Below are 27,926 nucleotides of genomic sequence, written 5' to 3'. Positions count from 1 at the left end.
AAATAGAATGTGATGTAACCCTTTAAACTTAGAAGAAGGTGTAAGTGTGGTGTAGCCTATTGTTCTTTGCACATAGCCAGTCATCCAATTGGTGCTTTTGCATTTCTCCTTAACACCCTTGTGCTTCTTCTCGAAAGCGATGAGTGACCATACTTGGATCCTATTAATCATGTGTGTACTGAGTTACTGTTTCATCATGCCATGTCTTGGTGACTGATGTTCTTGCCTGTTTGCAGAAAGACAATATAACTGAGCCATGTCAGCCGGTTACTCCACACCATGTTTTGTGCATTGCAGAAGCCCTGGCGGAATTACAAGCTGTTGAACTGGTGATAAAGCAAAGTGTGCAACAATTGCAGGTATGGCACCTAGTAATCCAAAAGAGGCTGGGTTCACACTAGTGCAAATTTGATGTGGGTTTCCCTCGCATGACAGGAGATTGTGACTCTGACTTTTGATTCTGAAATGGAGCTGGCCCGCAGTGGAGCTGGCCCGCAGTGCAGACGCTCCGGAGTGCATTGCACTGGAGTCCTGTGCGTCTTTGGCTCCATTTTAGGTCCAAAATTCAGACAGAAATTTTGGTCTGATTCATCCCTGTTCTGGAGAACAGGGACTCACTGGCCCCTGCTGTCAGGCGCATCAGTGTTTATTGTAAACTCAGCCTTAAACAACGTGTTTTAGCCCTCTAAGCCCTTGTACACACGGTCGGACATTCCGACAACCAAATCCGTTGGATTTTGTCCAACGGATTTTGTCCGAAACAAAGTTGTCGGAAAATCCGATCGTTCAGAACGTGATGACGTTATTTAGATACGACGGGACTACATTCAGGCTAGTAGCCAATAGCTTTGGTCTAGGAATTTGATCTGAGCATGCGTGGCACTTTGTCCAATCGGAATTCTCTACAAACGATCAGACAAAGTCCGATCGGATCATGTTGTCAGAAAATTTTATAGCCCAGCTCTAAAACTTTGTCGGTCGGATATTCCAACAGAAACAGTCTGATGGAGCCCACACATGGTCGGATTATCTGACAACACGGTCCGATCAGACATTTTCCGTCGGAATGTCCGACCGTGTGTACAAGGGCTTACAGTTACCCAGTCCCCAACTAAATCCTAATGTATTTTGGTAAATTCATGCCCTAATATGTGTTCGGGATTAAAGGGATGAGGTGGCAACCCTAGGTGCATGTAGCTAATCGCATAGAATTAGACAGTAAGAAACAGAAGGAAGAGAGAATGGGACTTTATATCAAGCATGACACTGAATTAATACCTCATTTGTATAAATCATTTGATTATTTATTAATTATAATCAAGTTAACAATATCAATGATCTTTTGCAAAAACATGATATATTATAAATAACTGTCCACTCATATACATACAATTATTATACAGAATTAAAATACAAAAATCTGAACAGCATGATTAGCAATATAAATTCATGAATCACTCATCCATTTATTATAAATAAATATATACAAAATGCATTTTGTGAGCCGAACTTTCATGGCATCTTGTAATGTAAACTCGATGCATTTCATGGCTCACAGCCATTCATCAGGAGTATGATGCAAAAAAGACACTCTAGAAATGAATCAACAACATATCTATCAATATAGGGTACCCCTTCAAAAGAGAAACATCTCTCAAGGAGGATTTAAAACTTACAAAACAGCTCAACATCAACACCTGTATCCAGGGGAAGGCATGGGCCAGAGATGAATTGTCTCACCCGGGGCTGAGATGAGGAATCCCAACCAGAACAAAGAGGGCAGCCAGGGAAAGGCCAGGTGACCACATCTCGAACGTGTGGATGCTAAGCAAACCATACTTATCTGCAAAAATATGTGAAAGAAAATGTGTAAGATGGATGGATGGATGCGTGAACAGGGGAGTGATTGAGCCTAGAACAGTTGGGTGAAAGGGATAATGCAAAAGTGTGTGATTGCTATGGTGAACTAAAGTGTGCTTATTGAGGGGACTAATACCAATATTAAATTGGGTAAGTGCCTTCAATTAACAAAAAAAAACACATGTAAAACCATACCCAACATGTACAGCCTATGTGCTTACCAAAGTAAAGGTGTAAAGTGTAAATACAGCCAATGAAGTGTAGAATGTTAATGAACCCTCTATTACCTGTGTATTTCAGTGAGCATTGACGTGCATGGATCCCTCTCATGTGAATAGCCCGTATGAATCGGTCAGCCGGCCAGCCCAAGTCGCTGTTCTCTCCGGTGCAGAGCGGGTCCCCGCCAATGTCATGAGAGCTCACCGTATCAGCGGGCAAAGAAGCGACTGATTTTGGCTCCACTCGCGGCAACTGTGTCTGCAGCGGGGCCAAGCCAGTCCCATCCCCGACTAGATGGAAAGGGGAATCCAGCCCCGCACTCTGGCATGATGACATCCAGAGCGGGGCATCAGAGCATGACACCAATACATAGGAGGTAGAACCCTGCCCCATGCTGTGATTGGGGGGAGTGAGTGTCATGCATCCCAGCCCATGGGACCATAAACCGTTAATTAGTGTGGTTTCCTTAGCATCCACACAACATCCACACGTTCGAGATGTGGTCACCTGGCCTTTGCCTGGCTGCCCTCTTTGTTCTGGTTGAGATTCCTCACCTCAGCCCCAGGTGAGATAATTCATCTCTGGCCCATGCCTTTCCCTGGATACAGGTCGGACTTCACTATTGAGCTGTTTATCATCACGGATCGTGACAAGAGGAGACAAGAAAAGGGGCAGTGAGGAGCAGAAGAACAGAACGGCCAAAGCTCTCAGTACTTTTCTCTCCTTCACATATCAACACTACGCCTGGGGCTGATGACACTGCAGCCCCCCCTCCCCCCATTGTCCAGGGATTACAAACAAGACTTCATGTATAATGTTTTACCTCTTTTTTTCCCCAAATATTCTTTGAGAGCTGCCATCACAAGCCCAAGCTATTGCAAATGTAGCTCTGACCCCCGAAGGAGCAGCTGAATTTATTGGGCTTACCATTACCTTCTTCACCTCGTATGCGTCTAGGGCTTTCCCGAGGCAGATGGCCCAAGAACTATAGATACTGACGACAGATCCGCTTGAAGGGATTTTTATTTGAAAAAGTAGTTAACAGTCTATCAGTATAGGATCAGAGGGTTTAGGTGAAAAGTCCAGGTACTCTTAGACCGCGTACACACGGGCGGATTGTCTGCCCAACTTAGTCCGCTGAACCGTGTTTCAGCGGACAATCTGCTCGTGTGTGGGCTTCAGCGGACTTTTTCAGCGGACAGTCTGACGGACTAAGTCTTTCGGAATTTCCGTAATTTTGTCCGTCCAAACTTGGTTTTGTCCGTCCAAACTTGGTTTCAGCGGACAGTCCGCTCGTGTGTAGGCAAGTTGGACGGACTAAGTATGGCGCATGCTCAGAAAGGATTTACACGGCCGAAGGTTGCATTGCAGTGTATTGGACGTCGTATTTCTAGTCCCGTCGTACGTGCTGTATACGTCATCGCGCAAGCTTTCAGCGGACTGTCTGTTCATCGTGTGTGGTCAAGTCCGTTCATTCAAAAGTTGAACGGACTGTCTGTCGGATTGTCTGACGAACTAAGTTGGGCAGACAATCCGCCCGTGTGTACGCGGCCTTAGTGTCAAAGTCAGTATGAAAAGAACTCTATTATTTTGAATAAATCCAGAGAATAGCCATTCACAGCTGGCTCCTCACCCTAGTTGGATAGTCCTTCTCTCACCAGGCCTAGCAGCCAACAGGGTGCTTGAGTCAGGAACAAGTCTCTGCCACAGACTTCGTTATAGAACCCGAAAGAGGAAACTTTGAAAACTCGTAGGACACTCGTGTGGTATCAGTATCTTGCAGCCGATCAGGCAATACCGCTTAGGTCCTTCAGCTTCACCAGGCTTTTGCTGAGAAACCAACCCTTGCATGGCCTTCTCCCGAAGATTCCTCCCCTGGTTAACTTTGAAGTTGCTGGGCCTCTCTACAACCCGAGACGGCACCGGACCACTTCTGAATCCTTCTTTTAGTTTCCACGCCTCGGGCTAGCCAGCCCCGAGACGTAAAGTCAGGTGGATCCGCACCCCAGGCCATGGAAGTCCTGGGGGCTGGTCAGGAGGACCAGTGAGAACATACTTCTGGACCGGAACCCCGAAACACGTGACATCTGAATCTTAAGTACCCCCTCCCAGAAGGCACAGCAAGAGTGACACTCCCACTGGGCTGGTTCAGAGAGAAAGAAACCTTAAAGCACCCAACTAGACTGTGTTTCCATACCTACCAGAAGTGACAGCGCCCCCTATAGCCAGGCAGAACACTCTGCAGTCCAGTCAGACTGATGCTGAGGTCAAAATTTAGAGTAATTAAGCCCAAACCAAACTGCGGTTTAGGGGTAACATTACATTTCAAAAACACATAGCGTGTGCTCTTCACGATCCGGCACTACATAAACATGTTTCCATCTCCTGTTAGCTTGTATGTTGCACAAGGAAGCTTGGAATCACAAGCTGCTACAACTATCAGTCCTGATCTAGGAATCTCTCTAGACCTGCATTCTGTTTTCCACAGCTGGCTGTTTGAAAGCACATGTTAGGAGCAGATGGGTGGGCACTTTTCTTCCTGCTTTTAGCCAATTGTAATCTCCAATAATTGCATGAGTGCATGGTAGCACGGAAATAATTATTTATGGCTCTTGATACGGAAGACATTGAAACATACATAAACACTAAGTGGTGCAGATACCTTCCTTGACTTCACACTAACTTTGGTTGCTGCATATTTGTCACAGGTCAGTGACTCAGAAGTATGTATTGAAGGTATATTAGCAGCATGCCAGCCAGGGACCTATTATTTATTTAGAGACAAGTCAGCAGTGGCAGGCTAATATGACAGGCTTCCATTACCTTCTCTGACAACCACAAGTTAGAGGTTATCATGTATTTATATATATTAGTAGAAAAAATGGTCATAATTTATTTTTTACATAGTTACATAGTAGGTGAGGTTGAAAAAAGACACAAGTCCATCAAGTCCAACCTATGTGTGTGATTTATATGTCAGTATTACAGTGTATATCCCTGTATGTTGCGGCCGTTCAGGTGCTTATCTAATAGATTTTTGAAACTGAAAACACAGCCTGTGGAAGGGGATTCCACATCCTTGCCACTCTTACAATAAAGAACCCTCTATGCAGTTTAAGGTTAAATCTCTTTTCTTCTAATTTTAGTGAGTGGCCACGTGTCTTATTAAACTCCCTTCTGTGAAAAAGTTTTATCCCTATTGTAGAGTCACCAGTACGGTATTTGTACATTTAAATCATATCCCCTCTCAAGCGCCTCTTCTCCTGAGAGAATAAGTTCAGTGCTCACAACCTTTCTTCATAACTGAAATCATCCGGACCCTTTATTAGCTTTGTTGCCCTTCTTTGTACTCACTCCATTTCTAGTACATTCCTTCTGAAGGACTGGTGCCCAGAACTAGACAGCATACTCCCCTTTTTAATGCATGTCAATATTGTGTTTGCTTTGTTACAGCAGCTTGGCATTGCATGCCATTGCTGAGCCTATCATTTACTAGGACCCCAGGTCCTTTTCCATTATAGATTCCCCCAGAGGTTCTCCCCCTAGTGAGTAGATTGCATTCATATTTTTGCCACCCAAATGCATTATTTTACATTTTTATACATTAAACCTCATTTGCCATGTAGTTGCCAACCCCATTAATTTGTTCAGATCCTCTTGCAAGGTTTCCACATCCTGCGAAGAAGTTATTGCCCTGATTAGCTTAGTGTTGTCCGCAAATACAGAGATTGAACTGTTTACCCCATCCTCCAGGTCATTTATGAATAAAGTAAACAGGATTCATCCCAGCACAGAACCCTAGGGGACCCCACTTCCCACCCTTGACCATTCCAAGTATTCTAGATTTATCACCATCCTCTGAACTCGCCCTTGTAGCCAGTTTTCAATTCATGTACTCACCCTATGGTCCATGCCAACGGACCTTATTTTTTACAGTAAACATTTATGGGAAATTGTGTCAAATGCTTTTGCAAAATCCAGATACACCACATCTACGGGCCCTCATTTATCTAGATGGCAGCTCACCTCCTCATAGAAGGTTAATAGATTGGTCTGGCATGAATGATTCTTCATGAATCCATGCTGATTACTGCTAATGATACCTTTTCCTTGCTTAAATATTGTATATAGTCCCTTATCATCACCTCCAAGAGCTTGCATACTATTGATGTTAGGCTAACTGGTCTGTAATTCCCAGGGATGCATTTTGGCCCTTTTTTAAATATGGGTGCTACGTTGGCTTTTCTCCAATCAGCTGGTACCATTCCAGTCAGTAGACTATCAGAAAAACTTAGGAACAATGGTCTGGCAATTACTTGACTGAGTTCCCTAAGTACCCTCGGGTGCAAGCCATCTGGTCCCGATTTATTAATGTTATGTTTCCCATGTCTAGTTCTAATTCTGTCCTCTATTAGCCATGAGGGTGCTTCCTGTGATATGTCATGAGGACAAACACTGCAGTTTTGGTTACTGAAGCCCCCCGATTCCCTTGTGAAGACTGAGGAGAAGAATAAATTCAATACCTTCGCTATCTCCCCATCCTTTGTGACCAGATGTCCTTCCTCATTCTTTATGGTGCCAATATGGTCTAACCTCCCTTTTTTATAGTTTATATTCTTAAAGAATTTCTTGGGATTTGTTTTTGCTCTCCTCCGCTATGTGTCTTTCGTGTTTTTTCTTAGCTGCCCTAATTGCACCCATGCATTCTTTGTAAAGTCTGAATGCTGGTGATGATCCCTCAGCCTTGTATTTTTTTTAAGGACTTCTCCTTTGCTTTTTTCAGGGAAATGGCCGAATAATGGGTAATCCTCTCAGTACCCATCATGGTTGCGCCAGGCAAATCCCCATTAGCAATAGCGGGTGCATGGAGGTGTGCGTGCATGCCGTGACAGATGTTGGCGTCCCCCTGGCCTATTTAAACCTGCCACTGATACATGCAGGTTGCTGGATTATCATCCTGTGTCTCCTGTGCCCTTTATATCCTGATCCTTGGACTTCCAGCTACTGACCCGGCTTGCTATACCTGTTTATCCTGAACTTCTGGCTTGACCCCTGGCTTATGTCCTGACCTGTGCTCCTGTCTGTCTCATCGTGTTTGACATCGGCTTGGCTGACTACTCTGCTATCTCCTGCCAACTGTGCAGGACCTGGCTTGATGCTGTATCCATCTCTGACTGATTCCTCTGTGTATGACCCCTGGCCCGGCTACTAACTCTGTTCCTGGTTTGCCCTGCTGTTCCATACCTGGGATCTCTCCTCGCATGGCTGCCAACACAGTTCACCTAGCGCACCCCAGTTGCCCTCTGCTAACCAGCTCATCCAGCAGCAGTACCGGCAATCTGTGCTCCTTTGGGCACCACACTACCTGTATCACTCCCAGGGGTGCATTGCACTCTCAGCAATCCAACCTTGCACCTGAGACATGACAGCTTTTTTATGAATTTTTACATTAGAGTTAAGCCATGCAGGACTTTTGTTCTCTCTTTTAAAGTTATTTCCCAAAGAGGTTTACTGCCTAATGCCCTTATTAAATATGCTCTTAAAGCAAACCCATCTCTCCTCCGTGTTCTTTGTTTCTAAGATTTTATCCCAATTTATATCTTCTAGCAAGGTTCGTAGTTTAGGGAAGTTGGCTCTTTTGAAACTCAGTTTCTTTGTGTTCCCCTTGTGTTTCCTATTTGTGTGATTTATACTGAAGCCAATTGATCTGTGATTGCTGTTTCCTATATTGCCTCGTATTTTCACATCTGTGATCAGGTCTGTATTGTTGGTAATCAGTAGATCTAGTAATGCCTTGTTTCTAGTTGGTGCGTCTACCATATGACTTATAAAATTGTCTTGCAAAACATTTAGTAACTTGCAAGCCTTGCATGGTTCCCTCCACCCAGTCTATGTCTGGATAATTAAAATTCCCCATTATGATAACACTTCCCATCCTTGTTGCTAATCCAAATTGTGTTGGAGATCTGTCTCCCCTTCTTCCCTCAGGTTAGGGGGCCTATAGTATTATTTTTCCCCTTAGCTTCATCCCTTTGGAGCTCTACCCATAAGGATTCCAGCTCCTCCCTAGCTATCTTATTGATGTCATCTCTCACATTCACTTGTACATTATTATTGATATATAGGCATACCCCTCCCCTTTCTTTCAAATATTAATTCTCAATTTTTTTTTAGGTTGAGAAAGCGAAAACAATTTGTTATATTACAGTCTAGAGCAGTCATTCTCAAACAGAGGTTCCTAGGGGTTCCTTGAGCTGTGGTTAATTGACCTCCTATTTGGTGGTGCTTGCATAGTTCCAAGGCCAATGGCATTTGAAATAGCCAGCTGCAGGACACAAATTATGTTTTTAGCTTTCTGCAAGGTCAATCCAAAAACTGTCAGGCCATACTATACAAAAGAAGGGGCCGACAGCTAATGTGTTTAACACCGTGGGTTGGTGCAATCCTAAAAAAACAATATTCACAGACCACCTCCCACCAGAATATCTCCCACCCAAGGTGTTCAAACATAGGAAAACTAGTATTATCACATCAAAAATCTGTATAGATGACAGCATGGACCAATAACATATTACATTACATTAATTAAATTGAACTTATATCATATATGTCAAAAAATCATTAGTGTGCACATCTAGAGCTGGTCGTTGAATAAATCATAAACTGCAAATAAAACCAAAAATGCGATGTAAAATAATAGTCTTGGAAAGATGTGTTTATTCCAATGCCTAATCCATAAAGGACATCATGTGCAATCGATATAACTGTATAACTATTGTGGCAGCAGGCAGGTGAAGTCACCTGGTTGTATCCAGGATGGTAAATATGTGTGTCCTAGATTCAGGCTTTATGCAGACTTTTACAATTAGAGGGGAAGAGTTAATGAGCCCAGCTGAAGCAAGTGGGCTCACTAAGGCCTCTACAAAAAAAAACAGCATGCATAGGGAGATGCTCCATCCTGGAACCAGTTTTGTGTTGTATAGACTGGGGAGTGTGTCACCTGTACTGTGCGGTGAGTTAACGCCTGTGTGGCAAAACCTTTACAACAAAGGCAGGGACTGGTACAGCACAAGGCTGTACCCAGTTGTTAGACAGGGAGTCTATGTGTGTAGTTAGAGGTCAAGCTGACCAGGATTTATTTTCTTGTTTTATTTTGTTTGGCTGTTATATGTATCACTGCATGGAGCATAAATAAACCGGATCTTTTGTTTTTTTGAACCTACACCGCTGTCTGCTGTGCCTGACTTTGTGTTGTGAACCCATCCAGGGGGTCACACACACCCGCTGCCGAGCTAGCCCCTCACACTATATATTCCATATTTTAACACATAAGAATGTGTATATGTAAGAAGGCCAGTATGGTGGCCTGAATTTATAGGAGGAGCCCAGGGGGGTATTGAACCAGCCCGCTCGCCTGGTCGGTATGTCCTTCCTATGCAGGCTTGTACAATTATCTCTTCAGCGCCAGTTTAATGTCCACTGTACGTTCATTCCAGGCTAGTGCAACCTCACAGCAAACTGTCTCACTTTAATTACACTTCCCTTTTACCAGAAACCCAGAGCCGATCTAGTGCAGCCCTTATCCCTCCTTGGTCTCAGTTGACTCTGGACTAGTACAGCATCTGCACGGAGTGACCCAGCTCCTCAACCAGTCTCTGTCCCACAACACGCTCAAAGCCTACCACACAGCTTGGAACGTGTACAGCAAATTCCTAACATCCTGCTACTTGGAAACAACAACAGACACCAAGCACATACTGGCTTTTATCTAATATTGCCATAATCAGTTGGCCCTATCCCATAACACTATCCAACTATACTTAACCAGTGTCCAGCACTTTCTGGCCTTGCGAGATCCCCCAAAACCATCTTTATTCGCATCCCGTGTGATCTGAGCGGCACCCAAAGACAACAACCCATGGTCAAGGCCAAATAACAAATGCCATCTTCCGGGATATGTCTACTGTCCTTGCTAGTTCGCCATTTGGCCTTCTCCCCATCCTGCTCATACAAGCAGCCATTACTTAGCCTACTACAGGTTCTGGCAGCCTAGCGAGTTCACCTACAGCAACCCTACAGGTCAAGTTCTGCATAGACATCACTTGGCTAGCTGCCAAGACCATTTCATCCTCCACCTTGCAGTGTCTAAAACCGAGCAACCTGGCTTTGGGGTAGACATCCATCTCTATAAAACAAACAATGTCTGACGTTCAGTAACCGTACTTGACCGCCTACTGTCACTCCTACCGGAACACTCAAACTCTAGTCCCCTACTACCTTTTCCAATCAAACCCTTGAGTGCCTGCCAGTTTGTCAAACACGTGCACCTCGACCCCAGTCAGTACCTCGGTCACTCTTTCTGTATTGGAGAAGCCTCTGCAGCATCCCGGCATGAGGTCCCAGATCATGTCATTAAAAGACTAAGCAGGTGGAAGTCTGCCTACGTCGCCTGGTACGTCCCCAATCCTCAGGTGCAAATGGCACGAGCATTCACCAAACTTGCTTAATAAATAAAGCTAAAACTAATAAAAATACACACCTACCTGAATGTTTTTCCCCCCTTATTTTGGCATACCGTCCATCAGACCAGGGCACACTTCAGGTTCATTTCATGTTGTAAGTCTCATGTTAAGTCCATGTTATCCATATCTGTATCGGCCATAGGGCTTCAACCATAAGTAAGAAGGCCTGAATTTAGGGGAGGAGCCTGGGGGGTATTTCACCAGCCCGCTCGCCTGTGGTCGTTGTCGGTTTCCTGTGCGCGATAGCCACCCTCCCATCCCCTTTTTGGGGCATTTCTCAAATTAATTTCTCTTCACAAAATATTAATTTCTAATCTTGGGTATGCCTTATTTTGGCATACCGTCCATCAGACCAGGGCACATTTCAGGTCCATTTCCTGTTGTAAGTCTCATGTTAAGTCTATGTTATCCATATTCATTTTGGCCATTGGGCTTCAACTATAAATAATTATAATGGTACCCGCATTAAAAGCAGGAAACCAAAATAAAAAAAGAGTGATTTCCGGTTGATCCTTGTATGGATATAAGGCAGACCCTCAAAATGGATGTAAGAAGAAAAAAGATCAGAAATGAAGAAAGGACATCATAAGAGATATAAAGTGTATACATGTAAGCATGTCCATAATCAAATCTATCAATGTGATATTGTGTACATACTGTATTAACCAAGAATACAAAGGGATACGAGAGAGAAATAGAGACAAAGAATATATTGATAAAGGCACTGATCGAACGAATCAAATTGTCTCCAATCCCTGATATTAGCTCTCAGTTTTATTAAACTCTTCAGCAAAATAAACTGTTGTAAATACATAAGGTTCATATTGTTTATATTGAGAAAATGGGTGGAAGCTGAAATTAGCACACAAGAAACAACCAACCGCATTTAAATTAGGAGTAATTAGATTGCAGTATGATCTGCAGTGCTGCTATATCACAAGCCTTTGTTGGTGGCAACAATAGGGGTCTTTTACACACTTTTATAAGCGTCCTGAGAGTCCGCAAAGATGTGTCTCATCTATAAAACTATCTCACTCATAAAAATGAGACACATCCCACTCGAAGTTGAGGCCTGCAGGTCTTCTAGTATTTAATCTAAAGATCCAATGAACTTATTATTTACACAATATTTTGAATTTATCTCCACCCCTGGGTGGCCTCACAATTTTTTTCCATACCCTGTATCATAAATTTGGATACATGTTTGTGGTGATGATCATTCCAATGACAAGTTACGTTAGTGGAATGATTCTTCTCTAAATGGTAGAGGTGATCGTAAATACAATCTCTTAATCTACGCGTCGTCCTGCCCACATATTGAATGGAACACAATGTGCATGTGATCACATATATTACAAAGCGAGTGTTACAATTAATAAAGGACAGGATATGAATGACTTCCTGTTTAGAATCAGAATCGCTACTGCATAAAGGTTTAGCCCAAGGAATTGTCCAACTAGAATACTTTTTATTGTATGTCCTAGATCAGTGGTCATCAGCCTTGTCCTCAGGACCCACTAACAGGCCAGGTTTTGCAAGATAACTGAAATACATCACAGCTGATATCATTTGGTGCTCAGTGATTGCAGTATTCTAGTCTGCATAAAGCCTGGCCTGTTAGTGGGCCCTGAGGACAGGGTTGATGACCACTGTCCTAGATGACTAGAATTAGCCCATAACAACATGTTGCCAGCAGTAGGCTTTGTATATATATTGGAAGTGTCGCTATCATTATTTCCAGTTAGAACCACATCTAAAAACTCAATAGACACCAATTCATGGTGTCCAGTGAATTTTAGATTTCATTGATTTTCATTCATGTATTGCAACCATGTTTCGAGGCTAATGTGTTGTCCAGAGACCAGAAAGAGGAGGTCATCAATATACCTACAGTAAAATACAGTATCACTTTCACAGAGACTATTGGGTTCCAAAAATGCAGAATTTCTCCTACCATCCCATGTACAAGTTAGCCAGGGATGGTGAGAATTTAGCCCCCATGGAGGCTCCGCATTTCTAAAGATAATAGTCCCTGTCGAACATGAAAAAATTGTGTGTGAGCGGATAAGCTCATCAAAATAAATTCCTTCAAGACTAGTGAAAACCTTCCAGATCTACCTAGGAAGTAGGAAACGGCTTGCAAACCCAAAGTATGGGGGAATTGAAGATTAGAGATTTGACACATCATGAGAAATCCAACTGTAGTTACTGTACCACTTTAAATCTTTCAGTTTTGATAGGAGTTGTTTAGTATCACGGTGAAAACCTGGTTCCTCTGGGGTAATGACACTGGGTAAGGCTTGTCTAGAAGTTAGTATATACAGAATTATGGAAATGCACAGTAACAAACTTGTTTATAACACATATGCATCTCATGAATGGTAATATAACATATGTTATGGAGTGTTACTTGTTTTATTATCTTCTGCAGAATCTTGTGAATGAGGAGGGAGCTTGGGCGGCAGTATCCACAGAGAGCAATCCCAAAATTCTTTGCACTCTGCTTTGGGATTGGTTGCATCAGCTCTCGGTAAGTCAGTATTCATGAATAAAGTTAAAAGAAAAGTTTGGGGATTTAAAAAAAAATATATATACTCACATCTATGTGGCAGCTGCAGCATCAGTGTGATGCGGCATCTGTCCCTCATTGGCTCTAAGACTGAGAACTGAGTGATGTCAGAACCATTGATTTCTCAGTTCTTGGGTGCTCTGAGCAGCTGCATGTGAAGAGGCAGAGCCAACTGTCAACCAGGCATCTGGATGGATACCGACAATATTGTCAGGGTCCTTAGAAATTCTGAAGTCTGCTATGTCAGCTGAAAGCAGGCAGTAGCCCACTCTCAGCTGATTCTGGATCACAGGATAACAAAAGTAATTGCACACCTGTTACCCACAAGAGAAGTATGGCCAAAAAAAACTTTTGCCATAATCCTCTTTTAAGCTGTGCATGTACACATAATATGATTTTCCTGAGAAAAAAATAAAAAAAATCACATCATACTTTAGCAGCAGCACTTTTAACAAGAACATTTGAAGGACAGGTAAAAAAAAGGCTCTGTTAGTAGGCTGATCATTCCTAGTGTTATATCAAGTTTTGAACTTGAGATGATGTACAATTTATGTAGTGACAAATTAGCAGAATTTTGAAGTTTCAGGAATCTTTCAGATATTGTATATTTTATATATGATCCAAGTCCTCCTTGTGATTAGACATGTGCATGATGAAAAAATGTGTTTGGTTTCTTATTTGGAATTAGTTTTATGTCTTTTTCGAATCTTCTTCGAATTTAACGATTTCTTTAGATTCAAAATGTTCGAATCAATAAATTTTGAATTGGCCGAATCGTAAACGTTAGATTTTTTTTTTTCTGATTCAAATGTGGCAAAGTGAACCAAAAAAAGAAAATTCTTCATCAAATGTTTACAATCAGTCTTGAAATCACCTTTGGCTTAACAGCATTATTTCGATGGTACTCTAATAACACACAGTCTTTGATTTCCGAAACATGTTTACAGTTCAAATCCGACTGGAATTCGATGTAACATTTGATTTCAATTTCAACTTGAATCTCAGAAATTCCGGACAAATTTAGTTTAGTTATTTGGAGCATTTGGTAAACTTTGTTTATACTGTAATTCGGGTATTTGGACATATCCGAATCTCCGAATACTGAAAAATTTGTCAGAATATTTGGAACGAAACGAACCGCACATGTCTAACTGTGATCTTTTCCACTTTTGCAACGTTTATTCTGTTTTGTATCATACCTTCTGACTACATTTCCTTTTTTTAGGAGCCTGTACTAAATCAAGAAGACATAAATCGCTTCTGTGATGGGGACTGGAGAAAGAATCTGACAAAACTAAGCAGGGTGAGACCACAGTCTTGTTTTTTGGAGGTGATATATAGATCAAAAAATTTCTTGTAGTAATCATTGTGTAAAGCAGGCTTATCAGTGTATCTTGAAGGAGGCATTAGGCACTGCTTTGGGCAGGGCCACCCCCATAGCAGTGTCCTCTACTACCACCTTGCACATCACCCCCCGAATCCCTGCATTGTGAGCATAACGCACTCCTGATTCTTGCATTCTGAGCATAATGCACTCCTGATCCCTGCATTCTGAGCATAGCTTACTCCTGATCCTGGTATTCTGAGGGTAACTCACTCCTCATCCCTGTAATGTGAGCATAACATATTCCTGATCCCTGTATTCTGAGGGTAACTCACTCCTGATCCCTGTAATGTGAGCATAACGTACTCCTGATCCCTGTATTCTCAGGGTAACACACTCCTGGTCCCTGATCCCTGTATTGTGAGCATAACGTACTCCTGATCCCTGCTTTCTGAGCATAATACACTCCTGATCCCTGCATTCTGACGGTAATGCACTCCTGATCCCTGATCCTTGCATTTTGAGCATACTTCACTCCTGATCCCTGCATTCTGAGCATAATGCACTCCTGATCCCTGCATTCTGAGTATAACGCACTCCTGATCCCTGCAATCTGACGCAACACCCACCTAATCACTGCATTCTGAGTGTAACACACTCCTAAACCATGCATTCTGAGCGCTGCTAAACACTGCACTCTCTTGTAATACTTTTTTTTTGTGTCCACTGCATTTGGGCTCTATTTTGGGGTTTGCAATGTATCATCACCCGCAATAGATCACAAAGGCAGTGTGTTTTGAAAACTGTGCAGGAAACACACATGGGACATACCTTTCTGGCATCATGTTCTGGTGTGAACTGGCCCTGACAACAGGACACTGTGCCCGGTCACCTTTGACTTCATCATTGTTGTTCAAGTAGATTTCCATCTCTCTAAGGTTGCCTACCCCTGCTATAGAGTGTCGCTTTGACCGTCGGGGCCACTGACATAACATCCAAGTCACCAAACTCATTCTGCACTTCATTCATAACCTACATTGTCTCCATAATGGGGAGGTAGAGTCATCAACATTTTTCTATGCAGGTCCATGAAATATATATATGTCCTTGTATTTATTTCCCTTGTGAAGATAGCCAGTGTTCTCAAATAATTGCCAAGGACGTCTTGCTGAAGAAGCAATGTATCTTGATAATGCAATTTTCCAGGAGCTTCCTTCCTCACTGTGCACGAGGAGCTATTTGGGTTTTCCCTTTCAGGAGAAAGGTGACACACTGAAATTAAAAACAGCTGCAGTGCCAACTTTTTCCAGTAAAGAGGAAAGAAACAGTGCCAAAGGCCTCAGCCAGTAGGGTTTCCACTAAATAATGAGAAGAGCATAGGAACAAAATGGGAGCACTTACAGTTAAGAAAATACTACTTTGTTTAGTGTTGCATTGTTGAATGTTCAGTCTTTTTTTTTTTTGCATATATTAAATGTAGATCTAAGAACAATTAACATAATCTTATCAAATATATTAGGGCTTGTTTGCACCAACCACCACAGTATACCATGGGTGCTGCTGTGCGCTGTGAAGCAATGCACTGTTTTCTTTTTTTTCTTTTTTCAACTTAATCACCTTTTAATTGCCAGGGGGTTGCAAAGTGATGTACTGCATCACATAATGCTGAGTTGAAAAAAGTATGTCCTACTTTTATTCAGTACACACCATTGCAGTGCAGCAGTGAACTCATAAAACTCAAGGCAAATTGCTTTATTTTAATAAAAGATGCATACCTATTTAAAAAAGATTGATACAGTAAAACCTTGATTTGAGAGTAGCTTGGTTTGAGAGCATTTTGCAAGACAAGCAACATTTTTAAATACATTTTGACTTGATATACAAGCGATGTCTTGATATACAAGTAGCATCACATCACAATGGAGTATAAAAGTGAAGAGAGGTGCTTCTAAGTGTAGCAATATGGTTACATTTAATGAGGGTTATGGATGAGCCAAACACCCCCAGTTCGGTTCGCAGCAGAACATGGGAACAGGCAAAAACTTTGTTCGAACATGCGAACACCGTTAAAGTCTATGGGACACGAACATGAATAATCAAAAGTGCTAATTTTAAAGGCTTATACGTATGGTATTATCATAAAAAGTATTTGGAGACCTGGGTCCTGCCCCAGGGGACATGTATCAATGCAAAAAACTGCTGTTTTTTCGGGAGCAGTGATTTTAATAATTCTTAAAGTGAAACAATAAAAGTGAAATATTCCTTTAAATTTCGTACCTGGGGGGTGTCTATAGTATGCCTGTAAAGTAGCGCATGTTTCCTGTCTTTAGAACAGTCCGAGAGAAAAATGAAATTTCTAAGTTAGTTTCTAAGAAATTTAAAAGTACTTGCGGCTATAATGAATTGTCGTTTCTGGCAATACACATAAAAGTCATTGAAATAAACAGCATGGGATTCCCCCACAGTCCATTACCAGGCCCTTTGGGTCTGGTATGAATATTAAGGGGAACTCCGAACCAAAGTTAAAAAAAAATAATTGCCTGGGGTTCCCCCCAAATTCCATACCAGGCCCTTCAGGTCTAGTATGGATATTAAGGGGAACACTGTGCCAAAAATTTTTAAAAAAATGGCGTGGGGGTCCCCCTCAAAATCCATACCAGACCCTTATCCGAGCATGCAACCTGGCAGGCCGCAGGAAAAGAGGGGGGAGAAGAGAGCGCCCCCCTTCTGAACCATACCAGGACACATGCCCTCAACATGGGAAGGGTGCTTTTGGCGGCCTCCTCAAAGCACCTTGTCCCCATGTTGATGGGGACAAGGGCCCCATCCCCACAACCCTTGCTCGGTGGTTGTGGGGGTCTGCGGGCGGGGGGCTTATCAGAATCTGGAAGCCCCCTTTAACAATGGGGACCCCCAGATCCTGGCCCTCCCCCCTGTGTGAAATGGTAACAGGGTACAAATGTACCCCTACCATTTAAAAAAAAAGTGTGAAAATGGTAAAAACGACAATACACGCCTTGGGACAATTCCTTTATTTAAAAAAAAAAAAAATATCCCACGAAGTCCATTCATCATCTTCTTTTTCTCTAGCTCCGACAGACCAAAAAAAAAAAAAAAAGCTGCACGCTGCCACAAATAATAATAAAAAAGTCATAAACTATCCCCCATTTTGTAGACACTATAACTTTTGCACAAACCAATCAATATACGCTTATTGCGATTTTTATTACCAAAAATATGTAGAAGAATTCGTATTGGCTTAAACTGAGAAAAAATTAGCTTTTTTTTTAAAAAAAAAAATGGGGATATTTATTATAGCAAAAGGTACAAAATATAGTTTTTTTTCAAAATTGGCGCTCTTTTTTTGTTTATAGCGCAAAAAATAAAAACCGCAGAGATGATCAAATACCACCAAAAGAAGGCTCTATTTGTGGGGAAAAAAAGGATGTAAATTTTTTTTGGGTGCAGCACCATACGACCATGCAATTGTCAGTTAAAGCGACGCAGTGCCGAATTGCAAAAAATGGCCTGGTCATTCAGCATCCAAATCTTCCAGGGCTGAAGCGGTTAAAGAACAACCTCTCTTCAAAAATTTGTAGAAGAATACATATGGGCCTAAACTGAGGAAAAAAATAGTTTTTAATCTATTTTTTGGGGGATATTTATAATAGCAAAAAGTAAAAAATATTGTGTTTTTTTTCAAAATTGTTGCTATTTTTTTGTTTTTAGTGCAAAAAATAAAAACCACAGAGGTAATCAAATACCACCAAAAGAAAGCTCTGTTTGTGGGGGAAAAAAGGACATCAATTTTGTTTGGGTCCAACGTCACAGGACCGCGCAATTGTCAGTTAAATCGATGCAGTGCCGAATCACAAAAAAAAAGTGCTGCGGTCAGGAAGGGGGTAAAATCTTGCAGGGCTGAAGCGGTTAAACTGAAAAACTTATGAATAAATGGTTGTGGAACGAATCATTTGAGTTTTCATTATTTCTTATGGGGAAATTCGCTTTGGATTACAAGCATGTTTCTGGAACGAATTATGCTCGCAATCCAAGGTTTTAGGCCCCTTTCACACATGCGGACATTATGTCTGTATTTCATCCATCCGTTTGCGGATGAAATACGGACATACATGCATTCCTATGGGATAGCAGACACCCGCTATCGTCTACCTCCGCTATTGTCCGATTCTGCAGACGGAGGAAAATCCTATATTTCTATCCATCTGCAGAGTGGATCGGATGAACACGGACAGACGGTCCGTGTTCATCCGATCCCCCATAGAGGAGAGCAGAGAGCTGACAGGGCGGTCCCGGCACAGTGTGCCGGGACCGCCCTGTTATCCGCCGTCTCAGCGAGGACAACGGAGCGATCCCCGCTGAGAAAGCGGATCATCACGGGGCGGATCATTACTGATCCGTCCCGCGTGAAAGGGGCCTTACTGTAATTGCTTTTGAAGTTACATTAACATGTTAAAGCTTATATGAGATTTTAGTGATTGGGTTTTCCATATAGTTTAACAGAGATTTAGAAATTGCACATAAAGTGATAACTCCCTCCAGTGGTGAATCAACAAACATATATTTTAAAATGACTATGAACAATACATTTTTACATAATGTTAAAGCGGAACTTAACCACTTTCAGACCGGACCATTTTGCTGGTAAATGACCAGAGGTCTTTTTACACTTTGGCACTGCGCTGCTTTAACTGGTAATTGCGCGGTCATGCAATGTTGTACCCAAACAAAATTTGCGTCCTTTTCTTCCCACAAATAGAGCTTTCTTTTGATGGTATTTGATTGCCTCTGCGATTTTTATTTTTTGCGATATAAACGTAAAAAGACCGCAAATTTTGAAAAAAAATGATATTTTCTACTTTTTGTTATTAGAAAAATCCAATAAACTCAATTTTAGTCATACATTTAGGCCAAAATGTATTCAGCCACATGTCTTTGGTAAAAAAAAAGTCAATAATTGTATATTTATTGGTTTGCGCAAAAGTTGTCACATCTACAAACTAAGGTACGTTTTCTGGAATTTACGCAGCTTTTAGTTTATGACTGCCTATCTCATTTCTTGAGGTGCTAAAATGGCAGGGCAGTACAAAACCCCCCCAAATGACCCCATTTTGGAAAGTAGACCCCCTAAGGAAATTGATAAGTGGCATGTTGAGCCCATTGAATATTTTATTTTTTTGCCTCAAGCGATTGAATAATGACAAAAAAAAAAATTTTTTTTTTTTTTTACACAAAGTTGTCACTAAATGATATATTGCTCACACATGCTATGGGCGTATGTGAAATGACACCCCAAAATAAATTCTGCTGCTTCTCCTGAGTATGGGGATACCACATATGTGGGACTTTTTGGGAGCCTAGCCGCGTACGGGGCCCCGAAAACCAAGCACCGCCTTCAGGCTTTCTAAGGGCGTAAATTTTTGAGTTCACTTCTCACTACCTATTACAGTTTTGAAGGCCATAAAATGCCAAGATGGCACAAAACCCCCACAAATGACCCCATTTTAGAAAGTAGACACCCCAAGCTATTTGCTGAGAGGCATGTTGAGTTCATGGAATATTTTATATTTTGCCACAAGTTGTGGGAAAATTACAAACTTTTTTTTTTTTTTTTTTTTTTTAACAAAGTTGTCACTAAATGATATATTGCTCATGCATGCCATGGGCATATGTGAAATGACACCCCAAAATAAATTCTGCTGCTTCTCCTGAGTACGGGGATACCACATATGTGGGACTTTTTGGGAGCCTAGCCGCGTACGGGGCCCCGAAAACCAAGCACCGCCTTCAGGCTTTCTAAGGGCGTAAATTTTTGAGTTCACTTCTCACTACCTATTACAGTTTTGAAGGCCATAAAATGCCAAGATGGCACAAAACCCCCACAAATGACCCCATTTTAGAAAGTAGACACCCCAAGCTATTTGCTGAGAGGCATGTTGAGTCCATGGAATATTTTATATTTTGCCACAAGTTGCGGGAAAATTACAAACTTTTTTTTTTTTTTTTTTTTTCACAAAGTTGTCACTAAATGATATATTGCTCACGCATGCCATGGGCATATGTGAAATGACACCCCAAAATAAATTCTGCTGCTTCTCCTGAGTACGGGGATACCACATATGTGGGACTTTTTGGGAGCCTAGCCGCGTACGGGGCCCCGAAAACCAAGCACCGCCTTCAGGCTTTCTAAGGGCGTTACAGTTTTGAAGGCCATAAAATGCCAAGATGGCACAAACCCCCCCCAAATGACCCCATTTTGGAAAGTAGACACCCCTAAATTTAGGGGTACACTAGTGAGACTAGGTAATAAATGGCGGGTGCCCTGAAACTATAAAAAAATAACTAACCAACCAGCGTCACCTGTAACAGTTATATGGTGATCACTGGTGAAAGGGTTAACTAGGGGGCAATTAGGGGGCTTTATGCGGTAGTATATGGGGGTCCCTGGCGCTATAAAAAGCTGCAGCGAACCTAAATACCTACCTGCCTAACTAGCGTCACCTGTGACACTAATACAGCGATCAGAAAAACGATCGCTTATTAGGCTGGGTTCACACTGGAGCGATGCGGGAACGCCACGAATGCGCGGCGGGTTCCCGCATCGCATGCCTCCCGGCGGCAGTTCACACTGCCCTATGCGAACTGCTGGGAGTGTCAGTGAAATGTTACTGACACCCCCAGATCAGTTCGCATATCGCAGTGCGATCTGCAAACTCGGATCGCATGGTGTGAACACCCATGCGATCCGATTCTGCTGCGGGCCAAAAAAAGGGTCCCGTGCGAATTTGCGGCGGGTGCGGCGGGTGCGGCGAATGGCTGAACTCGAATCGCACAGAGATCGGATGTGATTTGCACTGCAGTGCGGTGCGAATCACATCCGTTCTCATAAACCGCTGCAATGTGAACCCAGCCTTAGTGACACTGGCGACGGGGGGTGATCACGGGGTTAAACCTTTATTGGGGGGGTTAGGGGGGTACCTTAGAACTAAAGGGGGCTAACCCTAACTGCCATAACAGTTATTAGTCACAAATGACACCCGCCGGGTGATCAGGGGGTTAAACCTTTATTAGGTAATAAATGGCGGGTGCCCTGAAACTATAAAAAAATAACTAACCAACCAGCGTCACCTGTAACAGTTATATGGTGATCACTGGTGAAAGGGTTAACTAGGGGGCAATCAGGGGGCTTTATGCGGTAGTATATGGGGGTCCCTGGCGCTATAAAAAGCTGCGGCGAACCTAAATACCTACCTGCCTAACTAGCGTCACCTGTGACACTAATACGGCGATCAGAAAAATGATCGCTTATTAGGCTGGGTTCACACTGGAGCGATGTGGAAACGCCGCGAATCCGCGGCGGGTTCCCGCATCGCATGCCTCCCGGCGGCAGTTCACACTGCCCTATGCGAACTGCTGGGAGTGTCAGTGAAATGTTTCTGACACCCCCAGATCAGTTCGCATATCGCAGTGCGATCTGCAAACTCGGATCGCATGGTGTGAACACCCATGCGATCCGATTCTGCTGCGGGCCAAAAAAAGGGTCCTGTGCGAATTTGCGGCGGGTGCGGCGGGTGTGGCGGGTGCGGCGGGTGCGGCGAATGGCTGAACTCGAATCGCACAGAGATCGGATGTGATTTGCACTGCAGTGCGGTGCGAATCACATTCGTTCTCATAAACCGCTGCAATGTGAATCCTGCCTTAGTGACACTGGCGACGGGGGGTGATCACGGGGTTAAACCTTTATTGGGGGGGTTAGGGGGGTACATTAGAACTAAAGGGGGCTAACTCTAACTGCCCTAACAGTTATTACAGTCACAAATGACACCAATGCAAAAAAAAAAAAAAAAAAATGACATTGGTGTCACTGTGACTGGGGGGCAGGGGTAATTGGGGGGGTGATCGGGGGGTAAAGGGGGGGTGTGAGTGTGCCTGGCATGTTCTACTGTGTGTGTAGAGTGTTGGTGCAACTCACCGATCCGCTCTCCTCCGTGTCGGAACGAAAAATACCGACACGGAGGAGAGAATACATCACTTCCTCTCCTGTGTTTACATTACAGGAGAGGAAGTGATGTCACCGGGGATTTCTATTCGTCGGGAGCGATCGCGAGGGGGTGGCCATGAATGAATGGCCGCCCCCTCGTCCCGGATCGCTCCCGGACGAAAACCGACCGCCGCAGGCACCGGGCGGGGGCCCGATCGGGCCCCCGACCCGCGGGAGGCAAGGGACGTACATGTATGTCCTTATGCCTGCCCGTGCCATTCTGCCGACGTACATCGGCGTGCGGCGGTCGGCAACTGGTTAAAGGGTAACTCCTGTTTCGTGGGGAAAAAAAATAGCAAATAAAGAAAAAATAATATAGCACATGTATTTGCGACACTAATCATATTGTGATTGAATGTTATTAAAAATTACCTTTTCTTTTTAACCTCTTGGCGTCCGCGTTATAGCTGAATGATGGCCACAGCATGGACCTGAATTTCCGGGAGGCCATCATCCCGATCCCGGCCCCCTACCACAGGATCAGCTGTCAGCCAATGACAGCTGATCCCCATGATGAAAACAAAAGCTCGGTAACCGTTTTTTATTCTCCTCACAGCGTTAGGTGTGCAGAGGTAAGCAGAAAAGGAATTACAGTTTGGGGTGCACAGGTGAGCAAGGAGGGGATATATGGAGATAAGTAAGGTTGGTGCAAAGATGAGTAGAGGAGGCAGGTAGAGTTAAAGGTTGGAGGGTTGGAGTGGAGAGGATGGGGGAGGTTTGGGGTGCAGAAGTTAGCATGAGTTTTAAGATGCAAAGGTGTACTGACAGGATGGATAAAAATGTAGGTAGCGTGTAGGGCAGCCCAATTATTTCAATGGGCTGCTCTATGCTCTAGAAATGCAAAAGAAAGTCTCTAACCCTTTTTTAACGTCACACTGTGCCACAGTGACAGCACATCTCAGCAGATGGGTGAGGGTGTCATTAACAATTGATTGCACTGCTGTGTATCTGCTAAAGGACAGCACATTTCTGTGGTGTCAGGAAAGCGATTTTGCATGTGTTCCCGACACACAAATTTGAATGCAGGCTAAATGTCTCAGTTACATTGGTGGTCAGTGTAAATCTTATCATTACATTGGGGCTGGCTTGATGTAGAATCCTTTCATTCACACTAGTGGTCAGTGTGAATGCCCCCCTTACATTAGTGGTGAGTGTAAACCACCATTACATTGGTGGCCAGTGTTGAAACTCCTCTTTATATTGGTAGTCGGTAAGAAAAATCAGCATTGCCATTGATCACCCCCTCCCCTTCCCCCCAGCACTGCCACTGATCCCAAAAGTTTTAGGATCCCTAGGAGTTTTCTATCTATTGATGGGTCCCCTTACCTCCCCAGTCCATGGTTTGCAGGCAGTGAGGAGATGATGTGCTGTAACCTCTAGCAAGCAATCGGTGACCAGTAATACTGTACAGTAATCTCTAGCAACCAATCAACAAGCAGAAATCATGTGCTGTAACCTCTAGCAACAAATCAGTGAGCCATGATGTGTGCTGTAACCTCTAGCAACCAGTCAGTTAGTGGTAATAATATGCTGAAACCTCTGGCAACCAATCTCAATCGCTGCCTGATTTGATACAGTATACTGATTTTGAGTCTAGCTGCTATTTATTATATGTCTCAGAGCAGGTGGAGAGAAAAATTGCATGGGGGGGGCCCCAAGAAAATATTTGCCCAGGGTCCAATCAATATTAAAGATGGCTGTGTTTATAGCAACTGCAAGGGGAACCTTATCGGGAGGCAAACGGTGGTTAAATGAACAAATTGAAACCATGAATGGAATTTGAAGGAAAACAGCTTTGAGAACAGTTGGTCTGAAGTTATGTGGGCCAATGTGCCTTGTTGCGATTGGATTGGAACTGGACCATAGGGTGAGCCGTAGTGAGGGGTGTCTGTCAATGACATGACAAATCAAATAGTGATCTGAATTTAAAAGTGAACCGTTGCATCGTTGAGGTGACCAACAACAGTAGAGCGTATGATGAGATAAAAGAAACGAAAAATGCACGAATGACCCGACACAATGCGACTGCTGATCCTAAGGAGAACATGACAGACAATATATGAAAAAATACCACTGAATGATTGAAGTGATGGTGTCACGAATCGGGGGCGGGGGGCGTAACTGCGACTGACAGTGAACCCAAACTTTGGAATATGGGATGAAATGAGGGCAAAATGAAATGAACGAAATTAAGCTGACACGAGTGCTGCTAAAGCGACTGGACTCGGCATGTGGGGTATATGAAATTAAATGACCGAAATGATTGCCATGGCAAAGGTACGAATTGGTGTGTCATGATAGCGACTGACAGCAAACCTGTCTATGGAAAATGAAATAATAATGGCTAACACGAGTCAACCTAAATTATAGCATTGCCGATGTGACTGAATTAGAATCGGAGCAAGGGTATGTGAAATTTAACGAATTAAATGTTTGCCATGATAGTAGCACAAATCAGTGTGTTGCGATTGCGACTGATAAAGACCCGGACTGTGGAGCATGGAATTGTATGAGACGGAATGACTAGATTGAATCAGATGCGTCTGGATTTGAATCGGAGTGAAGGGTATGCGAAACTAGGGTGCCCACGTGTCCCGGATTGCCCGGGATTATCCCGTAATTTATATCCCTGTCCCCAGTCCCGGGCACCTTCATTCCGGGACAATAAAGTGTCCCGGAATGAAATTGACAATCTGGGAACAGGGGCGGACCGAGCTGCCATAGCGCTGGCTCTAGCTCCGCCTCCACCTCCTACTGATCACTGGTTGCTATAGCCGCCTTGCGTCTGGCAACCAGTGACGTCACAGCCCAGCGTTGAATGCGGAGGAGGATTTTACATCCTCCTCCTCCACGCTAGTGCTGCTGGGAGTCACTGCTGGTTCTTTTACCTCCGCACTTGGCTCCAGTGGCTGGCTTGCAGCTTGTGTGGGGTGTTTCTGTTCCCACACACTGCGATTACAGTGTGTACTGCATGGTATCTCTCCCTTCCTCCCCCCTCCTGCCCACCTCACACTAACACATGGACTGAAGTCCCCTCCCCCTTTTCCTCGGCTCACAGACAGGAGAAGGAGGGGGAGGAGAATGGACACAACAGGACGGGATGTGCTGATCTGAGGTTTGTACAGAATATTAATGCTTGGCACTTGCAGGAGAAGAAGACACAGAGACGGGGGGCAAGTTGTCAAAAAAGAATACTTGCAGCGATTTTGGGGGATAAGAGCATGCTGTATGTGCTAGGGGGCACTTTAGCAGAGGAGAGAAATTGTGCTGGGGGGGTCAGATTTTTTATTCAACCCCCCCTTCCTGTACAATTTCTCTCCCCTCCCAAAGTGTGCCCTCCTAGAACATACAGCATGCTCTTATCCCCCCAAATCACTGCAAGTATTCTTCTTTCACAACTTGCTCCCTCCCCATCTTCAAAGACAAACTGGCTGCTATCACGGAGATAATTGTACTGTCTGGTATCCTGGGAACTTTGACAGACTATCAGGAGGTGCACTCCTCTTCCTCCTCTCTCCACTAACTACCCCCCGCCATACACTCCGCACTCCTCCCCTGTACATATTACCCCCCTGCCATACACTCCGCACTCCTCCCCTGTACATATTACCCCCCCGCCATACACTCCGCACTCCTCCCCTGTACATATTACCCCCCTGCCATACACTCCGCACTCCTCCCCTGTACATATTACCCCCCCGCCATACACTCCGCACTCCTCCCCTGTACATATTACCCCCCTGCCATACACTCCGCACTCCTCCCCTGTACATATTACCCCCCCGCCATACACTCCGCACTCCTCCCCTGTACATATTACCCCCCTGCCATACACTCCGCACTCCTCCCCTGTACATATTACCCCCCCGCCATACACTCCGCACTCCTCCCCTGTACATATTACCCCCCTGCCATACACTCCGCACTCCTCCCCTGTACATATTACCCCCCCGCCATACACTCCGCACTCCTCCCCTGTACATATTACCCCCCTGCCATACACTCCGCACTCCTCCCCTGTACATATTACCCCCCCGCCATACACTCCGCACTCCTCCCCTGTACATATTACCCCCCTGCCATACACTCCGCACTCCTCCCCTGTACATATTACCCCCCCGCCATACACTCCGCACTCCTCCCCTGTACATATTACCCCCCTGCCATACACTCCGCACTCCTCCCCTGTACATATTACCCCCCCGCCATACACTCCGCACTCCTCCCCTATACATATTACCCCCCCGCCATACACTCCGCACTCCTCCCCTGTACATATTACCCCCCCGCCATACACTCCGCACTCCTCCCCTGTACATATTACCCCCCTGCCATACACTCCACACTCCTCCCCTGTACATATTACCCCCCCGCCATACACTCCGCACTCCTCCCCTGTACATATTACCCCCCTGCCATACACTCCGCACTCCTCCCCTGTACATATTACCCCCCCGCCATACACTCCGCACTCCTCCCCTGTACATATTACCCCCCTGCCATACACCCCGCACTCCTCCCCTGTACATATTACCCCCCTGCCATACACTCCGCACTCCTCCCCTGTACATATTACCCCCCGCCATACACTCCGCACTCCTCCCCTGTATATATTACCCCCCTGCCATACACCCCGCACTCCTCCCCTGTACATATTACCCCTCTGCCATACACCCCGCACTCCTCCCCTGTACATATTACCCCTCTGCCATACACTCCGCACTCCTCCCCTGTATATATTACCCCCCTGCCATACACCCCGCACTCCTCCCCTGTACATATTACCCCTCTGCCATACACCCCGCACTCCTCCCCTGTACATATTACCCCCCTGCCATACACCCCGCACTCCTCCCCTGTACATATTACCCCCCTGCCATACACTCCGCACTCCTCCCCTGTACATATTACCCCCCGCCATACACTCCGCACTCCTCCCCTGTATATATTACCCCCCTGCCATACACCCCGCACTCCTCCCCTGTACATATTACCCCTCTGCCATACACCCCGCACTCCTCCCCTGTACATATTACCCCTCTGCCATACACCCCGCACTCCTCCCCTGTACATATTACCCCTCTGCCATACACTCCGCACTCCTCCCCTGTATATATTACCCCCCTGCCATACACCCCGCACTCCTCCCCTGTACATATTACCCCTCTGCCATACACCCCGCACTCCTCTCCTGTACATATTACCCCCCGCCATACACTCCGCACTCCTCTCCTGTACATATTACCCCCGCCATACATTCTGCACTCCTCTCCTGTACATACTACTCACCACCATACACTCCGCATTCCCTATTTATTAAACAATAATTTGACACACTTTTTTTTTTTTAAGGTTATTAACCGATTAATCGAA

General features: G+C 44.3%; 1 protein-coding gene across 2 annotated transcripts in view; it reads left to right on the top strand.

The window, feature by feature from the left end:
• LOC143960994 (protein tyrosine phosphatase domain-containing protein 1-like) overlaps positions 1-27,926 on the top strand; it is a 92,353-nt gene that overhangs the window by 46,038 nt on the left and 18,389 nt on the right. For both annotated transcript variants that reach the window (XM_077470087.1, XM_077470088.1), the window contains 3 exons: positions 237-359; positions 13,033-13,131; positions 14,396-14,473. In XM_077470087.1, the coding sequence (XP_077326213.1) occupies positions 237-359; positions 13,033-13,131; positions 14,396-14,473 (300 nt within the window). The remainder of the gene's footprint in view (positions 1-236; positions 360-13,032; positions 13,132-14,395; positions 14,474-27,926) is intronic.

This window comes from Lithobates pipiens, unplaced genomic scaffold (assembly GCF_037356315.1).
Source record: "Lithobates pipiens isolate NorthernLeopardFrog02 unplaced genomic scaffold, aLitPip1_a1.2 Scaffold_8, whole genome shotgun sequence".
In the NCBI taxonomy this organism is placed as follows: Eukaryota; Metazoa; Chordata; class Amphibia; order Anura; family Ranidae; genus Lithobates; species Lithobates pipiens.
This window is presented reverse-complemented; position numbering and strand designations above follow the sequence as displayed.